Raw genomic sequence first — 24,409 nt, 5'->3', positions numbered from 1 at the left:
GATTTTCACTGTTTGAAATATGGGCAACCCTACCATCACTGCCTGCTTTTCGATGAGTTGTGAAGTAAATGTAGCTCCTCAGGCTTTTCTGAAATACTGATTTTCTTGAGGATTTGGTCACTACCATTGCTTCCCTCCACTTTTATTTGTTTCCAAAAAAACTGAATAAGCACAAAGCTAAAAAGTAAGAGTAGAAAGGTTTTATCTCGTTATATAGTTAAGTAACAGAGCGTGGCGAGGTTGTCAAATATCTTAATCTGAGTCTTTATCTTAGAGGCTTGCGTCATAAGTACTGATTGTTTTGATTCAGCACCTGAAGGCAATTAGGGAACAATGACTGAGCAATCAAAGAGAGGGGGCGGGTCTTCCATCCACTTCTCTTCGTCATCCAATCAGAAGTTACTAGGACAGGCATTCGTTTTTCTCCCAGGCTCTAAGGATATGTCTCACTGACATGTCAAGTCAGGAGCGATATTGTTTTGTGTGTTCAATAAACATTGAACATTATTTTAAAATAACTTTAATGGCTTCTTCTCTTCTTCCTCCTCCTCTTTTTGCTATATTATTCTTGTCGATGGTTGCTCACCTGTTTGTGAGTTGGTCTTTACTTATTTATTTGTGTGGGAAGGCAGGCATGGTGCCGGTAAATAAATAAACACTATGCTGAATTAATTGAAATTTCTACAGAAATTGTGTAAAGGGAGTCTGAATTACACGGCAAGGAAAATCAAAACCCCTTGATCTGTATAAATGATGAAAATTGCATAAGGGTTTTTTAAATTTCCAAATAATTTACTCTGCATTTTATATAATGGATGCTGGTTTTGCTATTCAAGAAAACAGGTGTCCATGCAGAGTATAGAAGACACATCTGGCCACTAGAAATCCTGCTCACCTCCTCCTCCTCTGGCTTCTATGGTTTCACAAGGCATGAGCACTTTTAGACAAGACATCATACCCATAAGAGCTAGAAACTTAGGTTCTTTTAAAAAGGGGGGGGGGTTTGCTGAAATCATGAGACTGCATAGACACAGTTATCTAGCAGTAGGTCTCATGAAGCCAGTGGCAAAGGCAAATTTAGGGGAGTACAACCAGTTTGGTCACACCTGATGCCTAGCTTCTGGGACACCGCGATAGGCACCGCCACTATGAAGTCAAACAGAAGGCAAAAGGTGCAGGGGCACCAGATTTTGATGTTGCACAGGGTGCCACTGAAATTTGAGACCTCTAGGAATGCCACTGACAGTGGGCCCTACTTTTGAGTAGACGTACATAGGCTTGCATACGTTAAACCTGCATCCAGTGTCACGCATCCCGCGCATTTCCTCTGCTCTCTCAAAATTGTGACATATGTAGAACACTCCCCATAGGCTGTCTTCTGAAGATGCTTACAAATGTTTGTTTCCCTGACCCCCCGCCCCCACCCCCAACTGCACCCTGCAGCAGGGGCATAGCATGGAGGGGGCCTGCTGGGGCAATGACCCCTGGCATATTTTGCTGGGGGGGGGCACTGCTCGTGCTGCCGTGCCAGCCCTGCACTGCTTTGTGAGGCTGAGAGCTGATCTGAATGATTCACTGGGCAAATCATAGAGATCAGATCCTAGCATTGCAAGTGGCTCAGGGCTGGCAGGGTGGTGTGAGAAGGATACGACAGCCATGTGCCAAGGCTGGGATCAGAACCGTCTTTCCTATTGGGCTTACTGGCGCATTGCGCCAGGGCGCTGGCCTCTCAGGGGCGCCACAGCGAGTGGGGGAGCTGCGCGGCTTTGCCGGCGGCCTCCCCTTTCTTTTCTTTTTTCCTTTCTTCTTAAATTTTTACTGATACAGCAAGAAAAAAGAAAAAAAACACAAATACCAAATTACACACAGGAATAACCGTAGACACATAATTTTCTTAACAAACAATAAACATATATTGGTCTTAACACTAAAGACCCAACCTCCCGTCTATTCCATATTTTGATTTCATATTACTTATTGCCAATACACACTTTTATCGTAATTAAACTTTTTCTTAATATATCTAATTTCTTATATCTACCTTGCAACTATTACTGAAGTTCCTCGAATGCTGCAACAGAATTTAAACGACCTTATTTATTTTTCACATATTCTTTGAAAACCTCCCATTTTGAAACATTTCCTGTTTTGATTTATTCTTTATTTTTTCTGAGAGACCGTCTAATTCGGCATTTTCTGTCAGCTTTTGTCAGCAATCTTGTACAGAGAGAATTTCAGTACTCTTCCATTTTGCCGCGATCAGAACTCTTGCCGCCGCCGCATATAAAAAGATACCCTTCCTCTTTTGCGGAATATCCAAATCTGTTATTCCCAGGAGGTATGCCGGCGGCCTCCCCTTTCCCTGCATGCCCACCACCTGTGCCCCATCAACCATATGGCTGGTGGGCGTGCAGCTTGCCCCCCAAGCCTCTGCAGGAGGACAGCGACACCCGCAGAGGCTTGGGAAAAGGTCGACAACTCTGGGAAAGGGGGGGGGGCGCCTGAGGGATCTTTGCACCACGGCGCTGGATATGCTTAAGACGGCCCTAGCTGGGAACGAAGGGCGCATGGGTGCTACGTCCTTCTAACGCTGCCCTGCCAGCCTTGCAAAGTGGCTCAGGGATGGCAGTGTCGACAGCAGAGCCTGGACTGGCGCACCGGGCTCTGTTCACCCTCTGAACTTCACCCTCTGGCGCAAACCCTCACGTACAGTGGGTACCAGCAAACCACTCTGTGCTGCAGCATCCACCATTTCATGTGGAGAGGGGAGGGGGGAGGGGCTGCCTTGATTCAGAGCTCCCCCCCCCGCCCCCACATAACCAGCACCACTCAAGTCTGATACCAGGCTTGGAATGAAATCATTTATATGCGCAGCTTTCCATTAGCAGCCAGCGAAACCTATTAGGCAACCTTCTCTCTGCTTATGTGCAGCAGGATAGCCATATAAGGGGGAGAAAAGGATAATCTTTTTGGCTCGGTGCCAGGGGATTTCACATCTCCCACCCAGCCAATGCCTGGACAAAGGATGATGTCTGACCATTTTCAAGACTGTAAAATGCTATGCAAGCAATCATTGAGAAAGATCCCTATAGATGATCGTAATAAAACTGTTCTGCTTGTAAAACGTTGCATGCATTCTTTCCCCTCCCAAGGCACAACCAAGAAAACCAGTTTATCTGGTTCAACTTTTTTCATCACAGACACAGACACACACACAGACACACACACACACCTCTGAAATTTGCAAGTCATATTGCGAACCAAAGCAAACCACAACCAGCAGCAAGTTTTCTTGGTTATTTGAGAAGTTGAACCTCTATTTCCCCCATCCCTTGAAGTGACCTGCAACGAGTTCTCTTGCCACAAATGTTGATTTTGCCACACACTTTTTGCTTCTTGATGGCTGATCAGTCTCCTTCAGAGGGCTGGATCTGGGCCAGGGGAGGCCCAGCTGCTGACTTTGTGACTCAAAGGAATCTGAGAGGCAGGGCAACAGAAAATCAGCTTGCCTCATATTTAATGCACAATTTCTACATCCCAAAACGGTACACAAACCGACACACAGCTGCCCTTTGAAATTTGCACTTCTCTGAATTTTGCAATGCAGTTCTTGAACAACAACAACAATGAAAGTGTACAAGAAAGTATATTTTTAGTAAACAAAGCATACAGAACCACTTTAGAGCAAGGAAAACTGCTTGCAAAAATGTGTATATTCAAGAAAACTACAGGAGAAAACCAGCTATATCAGGAGAAATGTACACTACAATGCTGATAATTCTTCATGAGAACTTTAAAAAATGTGTAAGCTGATCAGACATTTAGTGAACTGGTGTGAAAACTGGAAAAAGTGGGACAGAAATTGACAGATTTCTCTGTCCCTAGTCAATGGTACTCCTGACCTGCCCAAGCAGTGCATGACATAATAAACTAAGGATCCTAATAATAATAATAATAATAATAATAATAATAATAATAATAATAATTTATTTGTGTCCCGCCCTCCCCAGCAGAGGCTGGGCTAACATCATAAAAACAACACAATATGCATAAAAACAGGCATCAGTTAATTAAATACATCTTAAAATTAATTCAGACAAGTTAAAATCTGGGCAGGTGGCAATTATCAGGTTGGAATTGGGAGTGGTTAATACATGCCAGGACCAACTGTTTCCACTGATCATACAAGGACCTGTGAGAGGTTTGGGGGCCTGCTTCGGGCTTGTTTTATATAAAGGAAGGTAAGTCAAACTGCATCCTGCCCAAAGGCCTGGTGGAACAGCTCCGTCTTGCAGGCCCTGCAGAAAGATGTCAAATCGCGCAGGACCCTGGTCTCTTGTGGAAGAGCGTTCCACCAGGCTGGGGCCACGGCCAAAAAGGCCCTGGCTGTAGTCGAGGCCAGTCTAACTTCCCTGGGGCCCGGGATCTTCAAGATGTTGTTGTTAGCAGACCGTAAGGTCCTCCGTGGGGCATACCAGAAGAGGCGGTCCCATAGGTATAAGGGTCCTAGGCTGTATAGGGCTTTAAAGGTTAAAACCAGTACCTTAAACCTGATCCTGTACTCCACCGGGAGCCAATGCAGCTGGTACAGCACCGGGTGAATGTGACCTCGCATCGAGGACCCCGTAAGGAGTCTCGCCGCAGCATTCTGCACCCACTGGAGTTTCTGGGTCAATTTCAAGGGCAGCCCCACGCAGAGTGACCTAATATCCCTTGGATCCAGCTCTCTTTGTCTTCCAGCAGGAATTCAGAAAACTGGAAGGCTGATAACAGTTTATGCATACATGCCCTCACACTGTTAACGAAAAATAAACCTGTTCCTTTCTTTAGGAAAACATTTGTGATTTGTCAAAAAGCATTCCTGCCGGAACATAATAGTGATTGTGGGAGGAGGGGGAAAAGAGTCAAAATCTTGTGCATCTCTATTTAGAACGGGGCACTGTGGAAAGACTCTTTTGTCTCATTTTAAACAGCTGTCAAAAACAGCTATTTCTATTACTGCTCCAGCTTGTCCGTCTTTTGTTTGCATGTTAATTCAACAATGTTTCCCTTAATTGCCGACACTTGGTGTTTTAAATACTTTCACAAAAATAACAATATTCCTGCTATTGCAGAGATATGCACAGAGCCCTATTTATACATTGCAGTGCACACACATACTGTTATTGGTTCAGAGAGACTTGAAGTAAGCGGAACTAAAAACAACCACTATCCAGCTATCTATGGATCTGTTGGACACAATTTTTGAACAAGGTGATTGTGTGCTGGTGACTCAGTTAGCAGGTTCTTCTGGGTGATTCATATCTGGATTTACCTAAGTCTACCTTCTGACCCCAGGGACACGGGTGGCGTTGTGGGTTAAACCACAGGGCATAGGACTTGCTGATCAGAAGGTTGGTGGTTCGAATCCCCGTGACGGGGTGAGCTCCCGTTGCTCGGTCCCTGCTCCTGCCAACCTAGCAGTTCAAAAGCATGTCAAAGTGCAAGTAGATAAATAGGTACCCCTCCAGCGGGAAGGTAAACGGCGTTTCCGTGCGCTGCTCTGGTTCGCCAGAATGACCCGGAAGCTGTACGCCGGCTCCCTCGGCCAATAAAGCGAGATGAGCGCCGCAACCCCAGAGTCGGTCACGACTGGACCTAATGGTCAGGGGTCCCTTTACCTTTACCTTACCTTCTGACCCAGTTTTGGAACTGAGGGTTTATCTGCACTTGCTCTTTCCAGGCACAGTCCATGCTTTAAAGCTCAGTTTTCAAGTCCCCCAACTATTATTATTATTATTATTATTATTATTATTATTATTTTGCTCTTGAGCTTTGCTCATGAAAACCCACTCTTTAAAGTTCAATCAGGGCCAATGGCATTCTGCAGAAAACCCAAGCTGACATGTGCTCCAGGGCAAAATGAAACACACTCAGACACGGTGCATACTTGTGTCTGGAAAGAGTGGGACAAAAGAAAAGTTTGGATCAGCCCTGAGACAGCCTTGGTTGCACTTGTGGGTAACCTACACCCAGTGCTGGATTTACGTATAAATTAAACAAGCTATAGCTTAGGGCCCCACTCTCTTGGGGCCCCCCAAAAAAATTAAAGAAAAAACAACTGGAAGTACATTTCCAAAATATAAGATAAAAAACAAATAAAATAAAACCTACATACAGCAACAGTGTTCTGTGTTGTGTAGACTCCTATTTCTTATGTGCAAATGGCTTTAGATACCTATTAGGTCCATAAATTACCATGCAGCATATATTCAACAGAAAAAACAGAAACAATTTGTTGTTGACAAAGGACAGCTGGACATATAAAGGGCCCCATTACCTTCAGTAGCTTAGGGCCTCATCAAACCTAAATACGGCCCTGCCTACACCAGGGACTGCACAAAGGGAGTGCACTTTTCCTGGTTCTTCTGACCACTCAACAACTTTTCAAATTGTTGATTATGATAGCCTTCTGGACTGCTGCTCTCAGTCCCAACTGAGTAGGGTTGCCATACATCTTGGAAATCCTGGACATGTCCTATTTTTGTCTGGATTTTTACCTCTTGAAATATGGTAACCCTACGACTGAGGGACACTGCCTTATGATGGTGCAGTCTTTAATAAATATATAAAATAAATAAATAGCAGGCATGGGGGGGGGGAGGCTAATCTGGGTTGGAACTACAGTAGGGGTCGAAAGGTTAAATTCCCCTTACCCCACCAGACCCGGCTCCCAATCCAGATTACTTCCGTCCACCATGATGGCAATTTGGGAAAGAAAAATCTGGGACTCAAGAACTAAGAATGTGATTAATGCAGCATATAGTTTGGCCCTGAGATCTGAAGAAGGAGAGCAGAGTACAAGTGTAATTCATTGACCTATTTCTGTCTAGGGTGCCATTCCCCAGCCTGGTAGGTCTGTGTGGCGTTTGCCGTTCGTTTAGAAAATGTTTGAACAGGGGGAAAAGATAGGGTTAAAAATATAGACCAATAGGAAAGCTGGAGGCGGAGCCTACCTGTGTATAAAAGGGCTTAGCCCGAGGTTTGAGTTGTTGTTGGGAGCTGTTGGTGGGCAGTTGGTTGGTTTTAGTGGGTTGGCTGGTTGGGAAAGGCAGTTGGAAAAGCAGTTGGTAGGCAGTTGGAAATAGACAGTTAGGGCAGGGGTTCTTGAGTGAGGGGAGGTAGAAGAGATAGAGGGAGGAAAGTAAGACTAAGAAAGTAAAGAGCAACAACGTTTGGAATGCCGTAAAAGTTTGTTTGTGTCTGAAATAAAACACCGTATTTTTCGCTCCATAAGACGCACCAGACCACAAGACGCACCTAGTTTTTGGAGGAGGAAAACAAGAAAAAAAATATTCTGAATCTCAGAAGCCAGAACAGCAAGAGGGATCGCTGTGCACTGAAAGCAGCAATCCCTCTTGCTGTTCTGGCTTCTGTGATAGCTGCACAGCCTGCACTCGCTCCATAAGACGCACACACATTTCCCCTTACTTTTTAGGAGGGGAAAAGTGAGTCTTACAGAGCAAAAAATACGGTACACTCTTCTTTATTAATTGAGAACCTGACTGAGGCTGAAGTGATTTTACCGGGAAGGACCTGGTTGGTGGCAGCGGATTAGTGGTGTACGGGTCAATAGTCCGTGAGACGACCGGGGGCTCTGTACGAATGCCACAGTCTGCTAGATGTTTTGGACCACAACTCCCATCAGCCGCTCTCCCCGACATCAGGTGTGCAGCGCCACACCAAGTTGTGGAAGTCTGATTTCGAAGTCTAGACATGGTGTGATGAGAGACTTGCCCAATGGAAGGAAGTCTGTTGTTGGGGGCAAACAGAGAAAATGACATGGAGAAACTGATGAACCAGTGGCCCAAGGTGGAGTCAGATGTGCAAAGCAACTCCACACAAAACAGGTTTACAGATGCAAGCAGAAACAGAGAGCACTCGCCGAGCGTTGCCTCATGAGAGAAAAATGCAATAACATTTACACCTGCCTGTGTCGGGCAAAGGGAAAAAAGGGTTAATTCCCTCATCGTGAGGTCATCACCAGCTCCATATCTTCAGCGGCAGGGAGGAAGGGAGTCAAGAAAACACAGAAACACAGAATGACTCATTCTAGTCTAAAAATAGACACTATGATGAGAGCAAAGGTGCTGAAATGTGAATAGGAGACAGCGCATTTTGAATTAGTTTGCACTTTCTCAACTTTGCCTCAAAGAAGGCTTCCTTTCTCTGGAGCTTAAAGCTGTTTTTAATAATAATAATAATAATAAAAAAATCAGGGTACAGTGGTACCTCGGGTTAAAAACTTAATTCGTTCCGGAGGTCCGTTCTTAACCTGAAACTGTTCTTAACCTGAGGTAACACTTTAGCTAATGGGGCCTCCCTTTGCCGCCGCTGCACGATTTCTGTTCTCATCCCGAAGCAAAGTTCTTAACCCGAGGTACTGTTTCTGGGTTAGCGGAGTCTGTAACCTGAAGCATCTGTAACCCGCGGTACCACTGTACATGGGAACTCAAGAAGCAGAACATATCAGTTCTTTGTCCTTCTAGCCCACTCTGGCTGGCAGCAGCTCTCTCGCCTCTCAGGCAGAGCTCTTTCCCATCCTCACCTGCTGCCTGATCGCTGGGAGATGCCAGGTCGTAAACTGGAACCTCCTACATGCCAAGCATCTGCTCCACCGCTGAGCTATGGCACATGCCAGGCCACTTATTTGGAAGGATCTGTCAATTTCATTTCTCTCAGTTTCTCAGTTTTGTAATCTTAAATTCATTTCTCCATGTTTTGCAGCAATCTGCTTTAGTAATAATAATAATAATAATAAACAAATAAATCTCAATTTCCCCTAATAAAGACATTTTTTGTATGCAGTTTTGACTAACGTATATACAAATTTTTGCAAGTCATTTCCCCAATATAATGCATACCTGTGCAATTTTTGTTAGCACCTTCGTTTTAATGCAGTGTTTCCCTACTATTTGTGCCATTTAAAAATGCATCGGTCAGTTAGAACTAAAATTGCAAAATTCCATGAAGGGAATTTTTCTCAGCCTTATTCCTTTCAGGGCAAAATTCTTGGCACCATATGCAACAGGTGGGTGGGGCCACAGATGTATGTCACAACATACCTTCCAAGTGCACCGATTTTCCAGGGACAGTCCCTGAAGGACAGTGGTACCTCGGGTTAAGAACTTAATTCCTTCCGGACGTCTGTTCTTAACCTGAAACTGTTCTTAACCTGAGACACCACTTTAGCTAATGGGGCCTCCCACTGCCACGGTGCCGCGATTTCTGTTCTCATCCTGAATCAAAGTTCTTAACCTGAGGTACTATTTCTGGGTTAGCAGAGCCTGTAACCTGAAGCATCTGTAACCCAAGGTACCACTGTACAGAAGCCATCCTGGCTTCTGATGTGATCCCGGAAAGTCCCTATTTCCCCCGCTAGTGCTGTTACTGCTGAGCTCCGCAAGGAGGATATTTGTCCTGAGCGTGAGGATGTATCCCGTGGCCTCTCCATAGCCTCTCCATGGCCTCTCCATAGCTGCCACTGTCAGTCCCCTCCTTAGACAGCTTGTAGTTGCTGACGGAGAGCGGATGAGGGGAGGCCACCACTGCCGAGGCCCAGCTCTGTGTGACGTGCCAGCTCTGAGTGGCAGGCAGGGGGCTGCCCCGGGGGGGGGGGAGGGGTGGGAAGAGGGCATGGAAGAAAAGGGGAGCAGAGAGGAGACAAGGAGTCTTGGTTTTTAAAAAAATAAAATTCTTTGTGCATCCGCTTCTAATATTGCCCCTTTCTAAAAAAAAAATTATTTATTGGTGTGTGTTTCTCTTTGTGCAAATAGAATAGAATAGAATAGAATAGAATAGAATAGAATAGAATAGAATAGAATAGAATAGAACAGTGTGTGTGCTGTGTCCCATTGGTTTGGTGGCACTCACCCTTCTTCGGATAGGAAATGTTCTGCAGGAGGAAGGACCAAAAATGGGGGTTAGGATGAGACATAGATAAGGGAGGAGTGGGAATACTTTGGAAGTATCTAAAGAGGTACAACAGTCAAATAGACTTCTAAGTGGTGATGAACTTATGTGCGGTAGTAAACAACCACTAGGAATTTATGGAGAATGTAATGGGGTTGAATGAAAGGATATGCAGCTTAACAAAGTTCAGCTAGGATGTCGAGGAGGGATGGATGGGGAAGTCTTAAGATGTGATATGAGATGATTAGAAAAGGACTGTAAGATGTATGTAATAAATTTTGGAAAATGCATCAATTAAAAAAAAGGGAGGGTCAAGGACGGACAGTTGGAGGGGAGTGAGAAATGTCCCTATTTTTATCTGAGGGATGTTGGAGAATATGCTATAAATGTCACTCTAGTTTCTCCACACACTGAGACACATTCACACACCTCTCTTTGTCCATCAGCCAGGCAAAAAAACCCAACACGACCAAAGTCCAAGGCGGAAGTGCTCCCGGAGGGTGCTAAACAGTGCTGTGGCTAGTAAGGGGGTGTGGCTAAGGAGACTCCCGTGGGTCAGAGGGAGAGACTTGGGGGCCTGAAGTTCCCCAGCCTAGTTCTAGTCTCTACTAAGGGGTGTATTTGATCAGCTACAGCCTCATATTTGCATCCCACAGCTAGCTTTGCAATGATGGCTTGAAACACATTCCTTTATCAGCTCGGAACATGAATCTAGCTTTAAAAAATTTGCTAGGGAAATCGAGTTTCGGAAGCCATAAAGGAGGTGGCACCGCTTTGCTACTCATTGCCCATTGTTGAGCATGGAAATTATTTCCAGAAACAGAAAAAAACAACAACGATTAACTATCATGCACAGTATCACGAGGAAACACGTGGTCAAGGGATGGGATGCCGGCACCCACCACAAACAATAGGTGCGTACACAACGTGCGGCCCCACCCCTTAACTAAAGCAGTAGTAAGTTGTCGCTTTTTTCATGAACTGTACTAACAGGCTACAGGTGGTGAATCACATGTTTAGATGCTCACCCCTCTGCACCTAGAAATATAGCAATAAGGGAGAGGATTTCAGCCTATCCTTCCTGATATGCTGTTTTTCTACATGTGGGGAGTTTAATTTGTGGGAGAGCATTCTAACATGTAGCCTCCCACCTGTAGATCGAAGTGGCCTGGCTCAGGGGGGAATGTGTTTTACTTCCTGACTTGAGTTCTAGCCTAGAATTCTGCTACTTCATTGTGGTATAAAAGAGGAAGTTTAGTGCATGGAAGAAGTGTGGAAAGAGACTGAACTGTTTTGTCAGGTGATGGCAAAAAGGCTTTAGGGCTCCGCCGCAAATGCATTTTTACTAACTGATGACTCATAGCCGAGTGCGAACTAACTCCACAGAAAGGCATTGTGAGAAGTTGTCCAGGATCAAACTTATGTGTACATTTAAAGCACTATAACACCACTTTAAACAGCTATGGTTTTCCCCAAAGAATTCTGGAAAATGTAGTTTGTTAAGGGTGCTGAGAGTACTTAGGAGATTCTTATTCTCCTCATGGAGCTACAATTCCCATAGGAAGAAGGGTTGATTGTTAAACCATTCTGTAAATTGCAGCTCTGTGAGCAGAATGGGGTCTCCTAGCAACACACAGCAGCCTTAGCAAACTACAGTTCCCAAGATTCTTTGGGGGAAGCCATGACTGTTTAAAGTGGCACAATGCTGTTGTAAATGTGAGGTGCAGGTGTGGAGATATGCACAGCACCAATTACACTGTTACCAACTAATCAATATTAACATTCAGAATTCAAATTCAGTTATGTTATAAGCATGTATGCATACAAGCATAAAGTCTTAAAAGAGAACTCCAAAACGGTACCATTAATATTGAAAGATAAGCAAAAGAAGATATGAAAACTAACTCATTTAACAGCCACTGCCTCACTTTGTACAAACTTATTCCCACATTGGAGTCTCAGACCAGAGGTACAACTCATCTCTGTCAATGCCTTGAAGGAAAATGCAACAGCCACAATTCAGTGCTTCTTATTGGGCTGCCTTTACATCATGACAGGGGGAGGCATTCGTCCAGTCCACAAGTCTGCCTTCACGTTGCCAACACCCACACATTCAGAGGGGTGTGAGAAAAGGAAAGCCCATGCTCAGAGAGCTGCGTTGTATGTAGGCTCCCAATACGTTTCCGAGCACAATTCAAAGTCTTGGTGCTGACCTTTAAAGCCCTAAATAGCCTCAGTCCTGTATACCTGAAGGAGCGTCTCCACCCCCATCGTTCTGCCCGGACACTGAGGTCCAGCGCCGAGGGCCTTCTGGCGGTTCCCTCGCTGCGAGAAGCCAAGTTACAGGGAACCAGGCAGAGGGCCTTCTCGGTAGTGGTGCCTGCCCTGTGGAACGCCCTCCCACCAGATGTCAAGACAATAAACAACTATTCTACTTTTAAAAGACAACTGAAGGCATCTAGGGAAGTTTTTAATGTCTGATGCTGCATTGTTTTTAATATTCAGTTGGAAGCCGCCCAGAGTGGCTGGGAAAACCCAGCCAGATGGGCAGGGTATAAATAAATTATTATTATTATTATTATTATTATTATTATTATTATTATTATGTGGCCCCAGGTTATGATCTGAAGGCACATGGAGGCACATCACTAATAAAGACAGGCTGTCAGTGGCAGTGTGTCCTGTTTCACCATGTGAAAGGGGAAACAGGAAGTGCCACCTTTCCCTGCCACTGCTGCCACCACAGGCAATGCCCACTCTGCTGCCTCCACCGCTGGTGGAGAAGCGGTGCTGGCCTTGGAGCAAATTTCAGGAAGGATCTCTCTGGAGGGGGCAGGACACCCATGGGGTGCCGCCTCAGGGCCTTCTGCCACCTGAGGCGGTAGCCTCAACCTGCCCAATGGCTGGGCCGGCCCTGAAGCCCGTCAAAGATAGGCTTCGATGGTAGTTACTTCCAGGGAAGTATGCAAAGAATTGTAACCATTTACCTCAGAGAAAGCCCCATTGAAATCAACGAGGAGTCGTGCATAGGATTTATTTTAATTTTAAAAAATAGCTCAAAGGTCCAAATGTTTTGCCCCACCACCATCACCTTAAACTAGCAGCATGACTCATCTTTTTTTTCCCCCATCCCTTCCCCCCGATGAAACAATTTGTCAACCACATCTGCAGATGTCCTTTTGAGGAACTGAAAAGGCTGAGCGTTTCACCTATTATGATATCATGGAATGTAGCAGAGGAGGTGATCTCATAGATACATATATATTCAGGCTTTGAGGAGATTGCGGTTCAGTTCCCCCACCCTCTGGCATCTCATGGTGCTTTGTTTCCTCCAGTGAATGCTGTTTTCACCCCTCCATTCCCCCCTTTTATTTCCACAGGAGCAAATTAAGGTGTTTGTGTTGCATTGCTGGGTTCAGGAAAAGTTCCCAGGCATCTGCCATACCAGCAGGTTGCAAAAGGTCAGTTTTACACTAAGTTGTGTGTGTGTCTTTTCACCCCTTAAGGATGTTGTTAACAGACATCTAGAGCTTGTAAAACAAACATGAGTATGCATATTACATGAATGGAGATCATTTTCAATCCAATAGTATACTGCCCCAGTTAATACTGTCAAATTCAAACAAGAAATCTATTTTATACCAGTGCCAAACACCCATATGAACCTCCCCGTAAGTTGGGATCATATATTGAAGCCCTTCTCCAACATGGCCCTACCATTAAGCAGAAAGTGGTGGCTATTACAGGCAGCTGACTTAGGGCAAGTGAATCAGGTGATGTTGAGAGTGATTATGATTCTGCCAAGGAAGAGGAGAGGCACGTGTGGGATTTTCTGTCTTGGGTACCGAAATAACTTGGATGGCCTTGGGTAAGAGCTGGGTGGGGTGGAGCTGATGTGTTTCCCAGCAGGTGAGGTCACTGTTGTTTACCACGGGAGGGAGGGTCAAGATGGGCGGGGAGGTCAGCAGGTTGCTAACACACCAGCAGAGGCAACTGAACGTTCCCAACAATGTGTTTGCACTCTGCCAACCTTCTCACCACCTGGCAAGCTGCTTCTGGTAGTACAGGCCTTGAAATAGACATCATTTGCTGTGTTGGGCTGGCCTTGTTCTCTAACCCCCCCCCCCCCCATCTAACACTCCTAGCCCAGTGTTATGATGGGAGGAGCAGACACACATCCAGGCAACCCCACCTTCTGCCAATTATTCAGTTCTCAACAGCTTCCAGTCAGATATGTATCACTGAGCATTATGGCCATCTCTTGCTGTTTGTCCTCATAGCAGCTGGTACTATGTGGAGGAGCCTTTGCACATTTTGGTAGTTCAGTGAACACACATAGGTTTCTCTTTCAGACTTTCCACTCAATGTGCAGGTCTCCAGAGGGTTCAATGTGTGGAGCTCCAGTAGAGAAGGTGATGTTGGGAGCAGCACACAGAGCCGTATTTCCCCACCATGGGGAAGCCTAATTGCCAATGAACACAGGACCTTTGGCCCTGAACTACACCTCCCATCAGCCCAGCAAGCATGGCCAATGCCAAGGGATGGGGGGGGCATTATAATTCAGCAACATCTGGAATTACAAATTTCCAAATGTTTCCCACACTTGCTACAATGTGTGAAGGTACTTGCAGATATAATAATGTTACAAAAATCAGGTGCCCACCCCTCCATCTCTGCTGAGTGGTAGCAAGATTTCAGGGGGTTCCAGGCACTCACTCAAGGTCTACGTTCCTTTAGAGAATTGAGACATAGCAGAAACTCTCATAGCTTTAAGAAATAGGGTTTATTCACCTATTTACACCTTCAGTCTGCATGGATGGAGTCCAGAACTCACAGCATGGCATCTCTCCTGGCCTGCCTTCAGCCAACCTGCCCAAAATGGAGCCCAGTCTTCTCCCCTTCTTCTCTTCAGTACACATCGTTGTAAATCGGGGTGCTCAAACTTTTTCAAAGACGGCCAGATAACATGTGTGAGGGCTGACCAAAGTTGCTGACCTTTTTTTTTTAGGATTGAAATTGTTGAGCTTTTTTTAAGATTGAACTTTTTTTGGGGGGGGTTACCCCAACCGACCAGTAGGCCAAATTAGGCCCCCCAAACTGACTTTGGACATGCCTGTTCTAAATACACTCTTTTCATGTCACAAACATACACCTCATTACCATGGCAACCTCTGTCTGCTGAGGCCCATAATTCCTCTCAGGTGGACTATCAACCATTTGGTTGTGTTAATGCCTCTCTCCCAGGCCCTGGCTTGGAAAAAAAAATCTTAGCCTGTAATTTTTCATTGACTTCCGATCTTACCTTCAGTTCTCCAAATAATCAAACTTATTAATTTCTAGGGTTTGGTGGGGAGGGGGGTTTCCCCACCAAATCAATAACAATATAATCAGAAGTATGTGAAGAATTTTTCCCATCAATTGCTGTGAAAAGTGATGATGTAAAGTCACATAGGCATTGCTTCATTGGGCAAGCTTGGTTATGTGCCAAGCAGGGAGAAGAAATCTTCCACAACTGCTGAAATATAAAAACTGTGTGGATTCATAGTGAGAGAGGATAGGAAATGTGGGTGTGTTGAAACAGTCAGAGATTACTCATCATTAAAGAAGCATTCAACAACAATGGTACAATCTTTAATTTTGTAAATAAACTTTGTTGGACTTTAACTTCCTGTACCTGACACAACAACATGCAAATGTGCGTTGCCCAGTATCCATCCACTCCTTTGATGTTGCCCCTTCACTCATTAAGCAGGGTTAATTGTGACAGGCTTTTGCTGTCAGTAAACAAGTCTTTGGTAGCTACTCTTATTTTGCTGCTCATCAGGGATCCTGAGATGGTTTTCTTAAAACGAAAAGTGTTATTTGGAGACAGGATGTTGTGGCAATCATACATGACCAACGTTCACCTCAGGTTAAACTCTCAGGGTGGGGACCTGGCTGGTACCACTCTAGAGTGTTTGAGAACAGATTTTTATGTCCTTTAAATAGGTATTTTTAAAAATAAGCATATATTTTGCTTCCTTTCCTCTGTCTTCCCAGGCAGCATTTTGCTGCCGTGTTCTTGGGAAATATATTGTCTAGAATTGTCTGTCTTCCATGTAGACATGGGCCAATCTGCCGATTTTAGTTCCTCATTCCCCCCCCCCATTTTAAGTTCAGTTTTTCACATTTCCATATCAGTTGTGTGCATTTTTTTAAAGTCCTCATTAGAATTCATCACCATTTTAGTGTCAATTTCTCCAGATACTGTATATCATTAGTCTTAATTATTAAATTTTTATACCATCCTTCATCTGAAGACCAGAGGGCTGTAAACACATTCTTATATACACATTTTCCTAAGATACACATTTTCCAAAAGCATTTCTCTGTAAAATAATATTTTTTGCAGGTTATTTTCACCAATATGTGCAATATGTGCATTTTTATGGGTGCTTTACCCAACTGTGCATTTTTGTGTACTTGACTTGACTTGAGAACTCATTGCAAAATTCAGAGAAGACTTTGACTTTGAAAATACATTTCAAAGGACAGCTCCATTTCCATTCTCGTATTTTTTCAGAAAGTGCAACAGGTTCACCTTTAAATGCAGACTGAATCAGATTCCTCCCCAGTACCTATTTTCATGTTTGAAAGACAAAAGCCTTCTTTAGGCGTTCGGTGAATTTTAGAAGAAAGGGAGATGACTAACCTGAGTGCATTTATTATATGTGAAGAGAGCATCTGTCTTGCAAACAACCTTTTTGTCATTCTGGAAAGGTGAGCTATACAGAAGCACAGGTGACACGGCAGAAGTTTATAAAACTATGCACTGCATGGAGAAAGTGGCTAGAGATAGGTTTTTTCTCCCTCTCTCGTAACAGAAATCACAAACATTCAATGAGGCTGAATGTTGGAAGATTCAGGTCAGATAAAAGAAAGTGTTAGAATTCCTGCTCCATGATTGCAGTCATGGGATTGTTGTCTATCACATGACGGTGTATGTTTTGACTCCACAAAGTGGGAAGTGAAGGAGACAGGATGTTTGTGTTACTGTGTTCCGTGAAGGGGGACTATTGTCCTTTGTCCTTTTTCTCTTTGCAGTCTGATGCTAGAGAGAGAGGGAGCCATATTGCAGTGCTCTCTGTGTGTTTATATGTAAATAAAGTAGATTAGCCAAAATGCTGAGTTGCTGAGGTCTGTCACGCAAGATGCGCAAACTCTGTGGATCCCCAAGTGTGCCGATGTCTGTTGGAATCGGTCACTGTGATGTTTGGGCTGAAGAAAGCTTTTGAAGCTCCCAAACGATTGACCAGGAGGGAGGGAACATGCCAGTTGAGCATGTGTCTCTGCCAGGGTCCTACTCGAGTGTAGGCTGAACTCCTGACAGAAAGTCCTTCATGCATTGCATAGTTAAACTATGGAACTCATTGCCACAGGAGGCAGTGATGGCTGCCAACTTAGATGGCTTTAAACAAGGATTCAACATGAAGAAAAAAGCTATCAATGACTACTAGCCTGGATGGCTATGTTCTGCCTCCACCGTCAGAGGCTTCTAAACCAGAAGCCTTTTTATTGGGTATAGTGGGTAGAGAGATACCAAGACAAGATAAAATATTGTTCTTATATGCAACAACTGTGGCAAGAATTTTGTTAGCCCAAAGATGGAAACAACAGGAGTTACCAACAAAAGCAGAGTGGCAGATGAAGCTGATGGATTTTGCAGAACTGGCGAAACTGACGGGAAGAATTCTGAACCAGCGAGACCAAGCATTCCAAAAGGACTGGAACAAATTCACATTATATTTGAAAAACAACTGTAAGCAATTAACATCATTAGCAGGTTTATCCGAAGATCTGTAAGATGAAATTGCTCCCTATTCAGGTTGAGGAATAGAATATTTTAGGTAATGATAGAACAAGGGTAGGAAATGAAGCGAAATGTAAAGATGTAAAGTTTAATTTTGAAAACCACCAGATAGGAGGGAGGGAAGTCGTTGGGCTCAGTTGAGTCAAAGAGATAAACTAAGAGGGTATGATGTTACTTAATGTAATTATATGTAAAACCAATAAAAATCATTTCTAAAACAGAGGGAGTAATGCTTCTGAATATGAGTTGCTGGAAGCCCTGGCGCGAGGAGTGCTGTTCTGCTCTGGTTAATCCAGCAGGACTCTTCTTATATGCTCATACAGTGGTACCTCGGGTTACATACGCTTCAGGTTACATACACTTCAGGATACAGACTCCGCTAACCCAGAAATAGTACCTCGGGTTAAGAACTTTGCTTCAGGATGAGAACAGAAATCGTGTTTCGGCGGCGTGGCGTCAGCAGGAGGCCCCATTAGCTAAAGTGGCGCTTCAGGTTAAGAACAGTTTCAGGTTAAGAACAGACCTCCGGAACGAATTAAGTACATAACCAGTGGTACCACTGTATTCCAAGGATCTTGGTCAGATATGTGCCTCTCTCAGAATCACACAGAAACAGACACCTGCCTTCTTCAGCCATTTCACGTCCCTAAATCATTTTCAGAATCTGCATAGAGAAGTGAAACTTTGGAATGGACTCAGCGTCACGTACCTATTTTTCTTTTTGTACCTTCCTTGTGATGCTGTTTAGATGCAAGATAACAAATTAGCTGTGAGACTTTGCTCCCTTCTCGGGGCTGAGGTTTCTACAAAACTTCCTCTAATTGGAATTGACTGAGTCTCCTAGCAGGTCACCTGCTAATCACTCATGACTTTCTTAAAACACCAAAGGAAAAAGGAAGAGGTCAGTCACAACCGGTATGATAGCCAATCTCTAATTTAGGGCCTTTCCAGCAGATCATATATTTTGGCTTCTAGAAGAAAATCAAAGCGTTACTCATTTGTTGCACAACATCCAACCATCTTTCCTCAAGGAAGTGACTCTAAGTCATCGAATGCCGTTTGTGTACCACAAAGAAAGCATCATAAATCTGCAGTAATGACTATGACCTTTGGTTCATTATTAGTGGCCAAGGTGTAAGTTTTTGGTTTGTGAATAGGTTTAAATGAAAACAGTAACAAAGGGGAAACAGGAAGATCCTTTGAAGGGAAAGGGCTGGAGGAGGGGGAAGGAATTATAACGTGAGGCAAAAGGTTGTTGTCATAAAAGCAAAGTCGGAATTGAAATGAAGGGGAGAAGAGAGAAAAGCTGTAGTAATAATAATAATAATAATAATAATAATAATAATAATAATAATTTATTTGTACCCCACCCATCTGGCTGGGTCTCCCCAGCCACTCTGGGTGGCTTCCAACAAAGATTAAAAATACATTAAAATGTCATACATTAAAAATTTCCCTAAACAGGGCTGCCTTCAGATGTCTTCTAAATGTCAGGTAGTTGTTTATCTCTTTGACATCTGATGGGAGGGCGTTCCATAGGGTGGGCACTACTACCGAGAAGGCCCTCTGCCTGGTTCCCTGTAGCTTTGCTTCTCGCAGTGAGGGAACTGCCAGAAGGCCCTCGGCGCTGGATCTCAGTGTCCGGGCAGAACGATGGGGGTGGAGACGCTCCTTCAGGTATACTGGGCTGAGGCTGTTTAGGGCTTTAAAGGTCAGCACCAACACTTTGAATTGTGCTCGGAAACGTACTGAGAGCCAATGTAGGTCTTTCAGGACCGGTGTCATATGGTCTCAGCGGCCGCTCCCAGTCACCAGTCTAGCTGCCACATTCTGGAGGAAGAAGTATATAGGAGGAAGAAGTGAAAAGATCAGAGAGGAGCAACAAAAGAATTCAGCCATTTGGTGGCTGGGTGGGGTAGAGAGATGAACGTGAAAGGGGAAGGGCAGAAGAAATTACCAGAGATGGATAAACATACTTTGAGAGGCATGAGGGTGGGAAAGAGAAATTTTAAAGAAAACTTTTTCTTCACGCAGAGTCTCTGGATCAGCACTTGCTGCCTAAAATGAGGAGGCTGAGTCTCAATACCTCCAGAGCAAATGCCTGAATTTAGCTTGAAGAAAAGCTGAGCGATCGTAGCTACAGTACAAGGGAAATGCTGAACTAACAGGGAGGATAAGAGGAGATATGGTACAAAAAGTGAATAAGGAGTGGGAATACATCAAAATTTATGTGGAAAAAGTAGAATTTCTGACAGATACTGAGTGAATCCAGAAAATGGTTAGAGGGAAAGGAGAGTAAAGTTAATAAAAAAAAGAGAAGAGATTAAAGAAATAATGAAATGCGTTGAAGCTAGTTGGAAAAATAAAGTAGCGTAACAAGAACGGCTAGAAGTCAAGTCACTTGGTGGGTGTCCGTACGGGGCAGGTGTGTAGGTATGTTGATATGTATAGTATAGGTAGGTATTATATAGAGTAATGTAGGTATGTTTTATGTTATGAAAATTAGGTAGTGTGTTGTGTACGTGTATTGTGTAAATGTATAAATATGCGTTTTATATGTTAATTAATTAATTAATTAATTAAAGGAAATGCTGTGGCAAAGAATTCTGAAATTTTGAAAAACGGATTGAGGTGTGTCCCTTCTCACTCCTGGCTATTTTTGCCTTTTTGAAAAAAACTCTGGCACTTGGAGACAAAGGACGATGTGTCATTCTGGTCAGCCAGCACCCAGCCAGCTGCATAGACTGGTAGGCTGAAGGTGTCCCCAAGGGAAAGGTTCAAGCTCCATGACAGCAAAAGGAGCAATTCTTCCTTACGGGAGATTGCACAAGGACATTCTGCAAACAGAAGGAAGCATTTCAGGGGTTTACCCTCAGAAGCTAGCTGGTAGCTCAGTGGAAAAGAGCCTTCTAATGGGAAGTAACATGATATAGGTTTGAGTCATGTTGAAATGACCCCTGTAAGGCAATGTGTTCAGCTGGGGCTTCTCCAAACAACAGATTCTAAAGGGGGAAAGTCGAAGGACGGAGAAGTTCTAAAACCCAAATTGCTCACTAGGATGGGTGGATCTGTAAGTTTCAGTTTTTGTCAGTTTCTCATTTTTCAAGTCTTATGTTCCGTTCTCAACATTTCCACATCAATTTGCTTTTTTAAAAAAAATGTCCTCATAAAAACCCATCAGCGTGTGGAAGCAAGTGTGAATTGCTTCCAATATACACATTTTTACAGGCAGCTTTGCCTAACATACCCATTTTCGCAAATCTATTTCCCCCTAATACAAGGCATTTTTGAATGCTGTTTTCAGTGATGTCATGCATTTTCATGCACAGGGCTCTGCAAAATTCAGAGGATTTTGAAGGATGGGTTCATGTGTCGTTTAGAAATTTGCAAATTAGGTCATTTCTCCTTTAGGCACAAGCAGAGTTGAACTCCACCCCACATCCCTTGTGTTTAGGGATTCGTAAATAACGTGGTCATATAACTCACCTGGCCCATGTCGGAGATTGCGCTGGAATGTCATATCCAGCACCTGTTTGTTTTGCTCTCCTAGGCTGCCTTGTCTCTGATGCCACATGGAAGAATGAGTCATGAATGTTTGGCCAGCAATAGTAAGAGGTGGAGTCGAGTGCCTGGTGTTTATTTACAAGGTGGCTGTGCGGTGACAAGCTTACCTGCATTTGAGAGGTCAACAGCCTGCTTTTCTGCAACAAGCGTCCTTGTTGAGGCTGATAGGTGCACTCTAGCTCAGAGGTAGAGCAACTGTGTTGCCTACAGAAACTCCCAGGTTCAACCCCTGACATCTGCAGGTAGCTCTGGGAATATCTCTGGTCTGAAACCCTGGAGAGCCAGTGCCAGGCTGAATAATACTGTTACTGTTCTAGGGTTGTGGGGTTGTGTGGACCCCTTCCAGGCCTGTGATTCTGCACCCAGTGAGGTTCAGAATCTAATAGTAGCAGCTGTCGAACCAGCCAGACTAGTTTTGGATTCCCCATACTCTGAAAATCTGAAAAGGAGAGCTACATCGATTGCATAGGGAATCTCTTTGGAGCAAGCCAGTATATAAAACTAGGGTTTAAAGTTAGCTTGTTCGAAAGCTGTTAGCCATAGTTCCCCAGCTCCGATGTAATAGGAAATGATAAAGTCCCTGGTTTGTTTGCCGGCTTGTGCAATGGGAAGAGGAACATGCCGGGATGTGAGGCTGTTTATTTCTAGAAAACAGCTACCTTTTCCCATTCTAGTTGTTACCATATTTCAACCAGTGCTATTCTTCTAGAAAAAGAGGTGCCGGAATTCACCATGAACACCTCCCTTGTTTTCTTATAATGGCAATGGTGCCAGAACTGAGTTCATAGCTGTCAACTTACAGATTTGAAAATAAGGGGCCAGCAGCCTCGAAAATAAGGGATCAGCAGCCAAAATAAGGGATTTGGGATTAGTTTATACAGAAATCCGGCACTGATGGAGCCATGCTGCTTTGGCTGCGACTGACTGTGTTTTGCAGGGGGTTGGACTAGATGATCCTAAGGGTCTACGACTCAGACCAAAGAAGAGTGGCGGACAAAACTGATGAACGACGTCGAGATGGCAAAGCTTACAGGCAGAATTAGAAACCAGGAAGAGGACCTCTTTAATAAAGAATGGGGAAAGTTTATAATTTATTTGAAAAGCTATTGTAAAGAGTTACATACATTGGTACGATTGACAGAAAACTTGTAGTAAAAATTTGAACTATGGATGGACAAAGGATTTATAAAAATAGAGTTATGAAAGGGATGCAGAGGGGGAAATCACTACATTAAGATGCTGCACTGGTTGGAGGGTATGCTAAGCAGCACGTTGGGGCTGCCGTTGTCCTGGCGTGAGGAGTTCCATCGGCCCTTCCCCGCCCGAGAGAGAGGGAGGGAGAGAGACTCTCATCCACACCGCCCGCGAACCCGGCATGAGGTGGTTGCGGCGCCGCGGCGGCCGCTGAAGCGCTGCCCTTCTGTGTCCCTTCCCATCCCCTCCTCTTCCTCCTCCCTCAGGCCGCCTCCTCAGCCACCGCTGCTGCCTCCGGTTTCCCCTGGCAGCGTGGCGGAAGTCTCACAAGAGAGGGGCTGCCTGCCCGCCCACTACCACCTGTCTCCTCACGACACACCCCTGAGAGGGAAAAGGGAGAGACGGAGACGCAGCAGCTCGTGCGCGCACTCTCTCAAGGCGGAGGACCCCGAGCCACTGCTTCCCTCCCGAGCCAGGCGAGCATGAAACCCGGGAAATTTAAGGGACATCATTAGTAAGGGACAGCAGCGGGACACAGCGCTGGGATAAGGGAGTTTCCCACCAAACAAGGGACAGTTGACAGCTATGACTGAGTTCCAGTGAGTTCCGGCTGAAAAAAAGCGCCTTGATTTCAATCTGCATTTACAATCTCAGGTGAAATAGGATGTGAATGTTAATTATATAGACATGCGGTGCTTTCAGATTGCCTTCCAAACAAATGGGCATGAAATAGGCATTTCTCATTCAATTCATAGCACTGACTTCGCCGGTGATTGACCAACTCATTCTTCAACAACATGTCCTTATAAAACCACGAGCCCTTAGTGACCGCCGTGCAGGAACTTGGTGGTAAATAGTAACCCACTATTGACTTGTGGTTGCTGTTTATCAGGCCGGCTCAAATTACATTTGGAGAAAGAGGGCTGGAATTCTTTGCGTGAGTGTGTCACCTTGTGAATGCTAACAACATTCCTCTGATTTCCAGACGTTATTTTTGAACATGGAGCTTCCCTTCTCTAGTGTCATTGAGAGCAAGCGAGAACTATTTCAACTGCTAAGGGGGGCCATGTTGTCCTTATAGGACTGTACCATGCAGAACACGAGAGTAGAGGCATTGCCTTGCATACTCTCCTGTATTCCTCAGGTGAAAATAGGAACATTTCTCATTCACTCCCCCCAACTGACCCTCCTCAACCCCCCATTTTTGCCATGCAGAGCATTTCCTGTCAGAAGAAGGTTGAATGCCGCCACATCAATGGGACATAGAACACACGCCTTCCACCATCCTGAGAAAACTCCTTAATCCCCCCTTTTTGTCACTCTTTGGTAGATTTGCAAAAAGAAAAACACACACCAATAAACAAATTTTAGAAAGGGGCAAGATTAGATGTGGATGGACAAAGCATTTTTCATCAAGTCTCCTTGCACTCAATATCATCTCATCTGAATTGCCTCCACAGCCAATCTCCTCCTTCTCCACCACCTCCTTGTCAACTCTTCAAGCCAAAAAAAACATGCTTTGATACCACCCCCCATAGACCATTGCCTTCAGCACAAAATTGACTTCCGCTCCTCCATATCCCTTGTGCTTCATGGCTTATTTCCCGAATAAATACTGCACTACAGATACGTTGCATGCAAAAATGTGTACATCAGGATAACTTTGTGCTAAAATGCTGCTGGTGAATTTTCATGAGCACACACACACACACACACACACACACACTATACATGGCCAGATTAAGATTTTTTAGAGGCCATGAGCACTTAAAAGATTTTGGTGCCCTTATATATACCTAATTCAAAATATAAACAACAATAAATCCTATATCATTAGTCTCTATTATTACT

The 24,409-nt window shown here is 44.4% G+C and overlaps 1 protein-coding gene across 1 annotated transcript in view; it reads right to left on the bottom strand.

Moving 5' to 3' along the window:
* Positions 1-21,556, bottom strand: part of PMAIP1 (phorbol-12-myristate-13-acetate-induced protein 1) — a 40,931-nt gene extending 19,375 nt beyond the window's left edge. The window contains exon 1 of the mRNA XM_080973710.1: positions 21,287-21,556. Within this exon, the coding sequence (XP_080829836.1) occupies positions 21,287-21,389 (103 nt within the window). The 5' untranslated portion in view covers positions 21,390-21,556. The remainder of the gene's footprint in view (positions 1-21,286) is intronic.
* Between the last annotated feature and the right edge of the window lie 2,853 nt (positions 21,557-24,409).

The sequence above is a fragment of the Podarcis pityusensis genome (genome assembly GCF_964106645.2).
Source record: "Podarcis pityusensis genome assembly, chromosome: 11".
In the NCBI taxonomy this organism is placed as follows: Eukaryota; Metazoa; Chordata; class Lepidosauria; order Squamata; family Lacertidae; genus Podarcis; species Podarcis pityusensis.
This window is presented reverse-complemented; position numbering and strand designations above follow the sequence as displayed.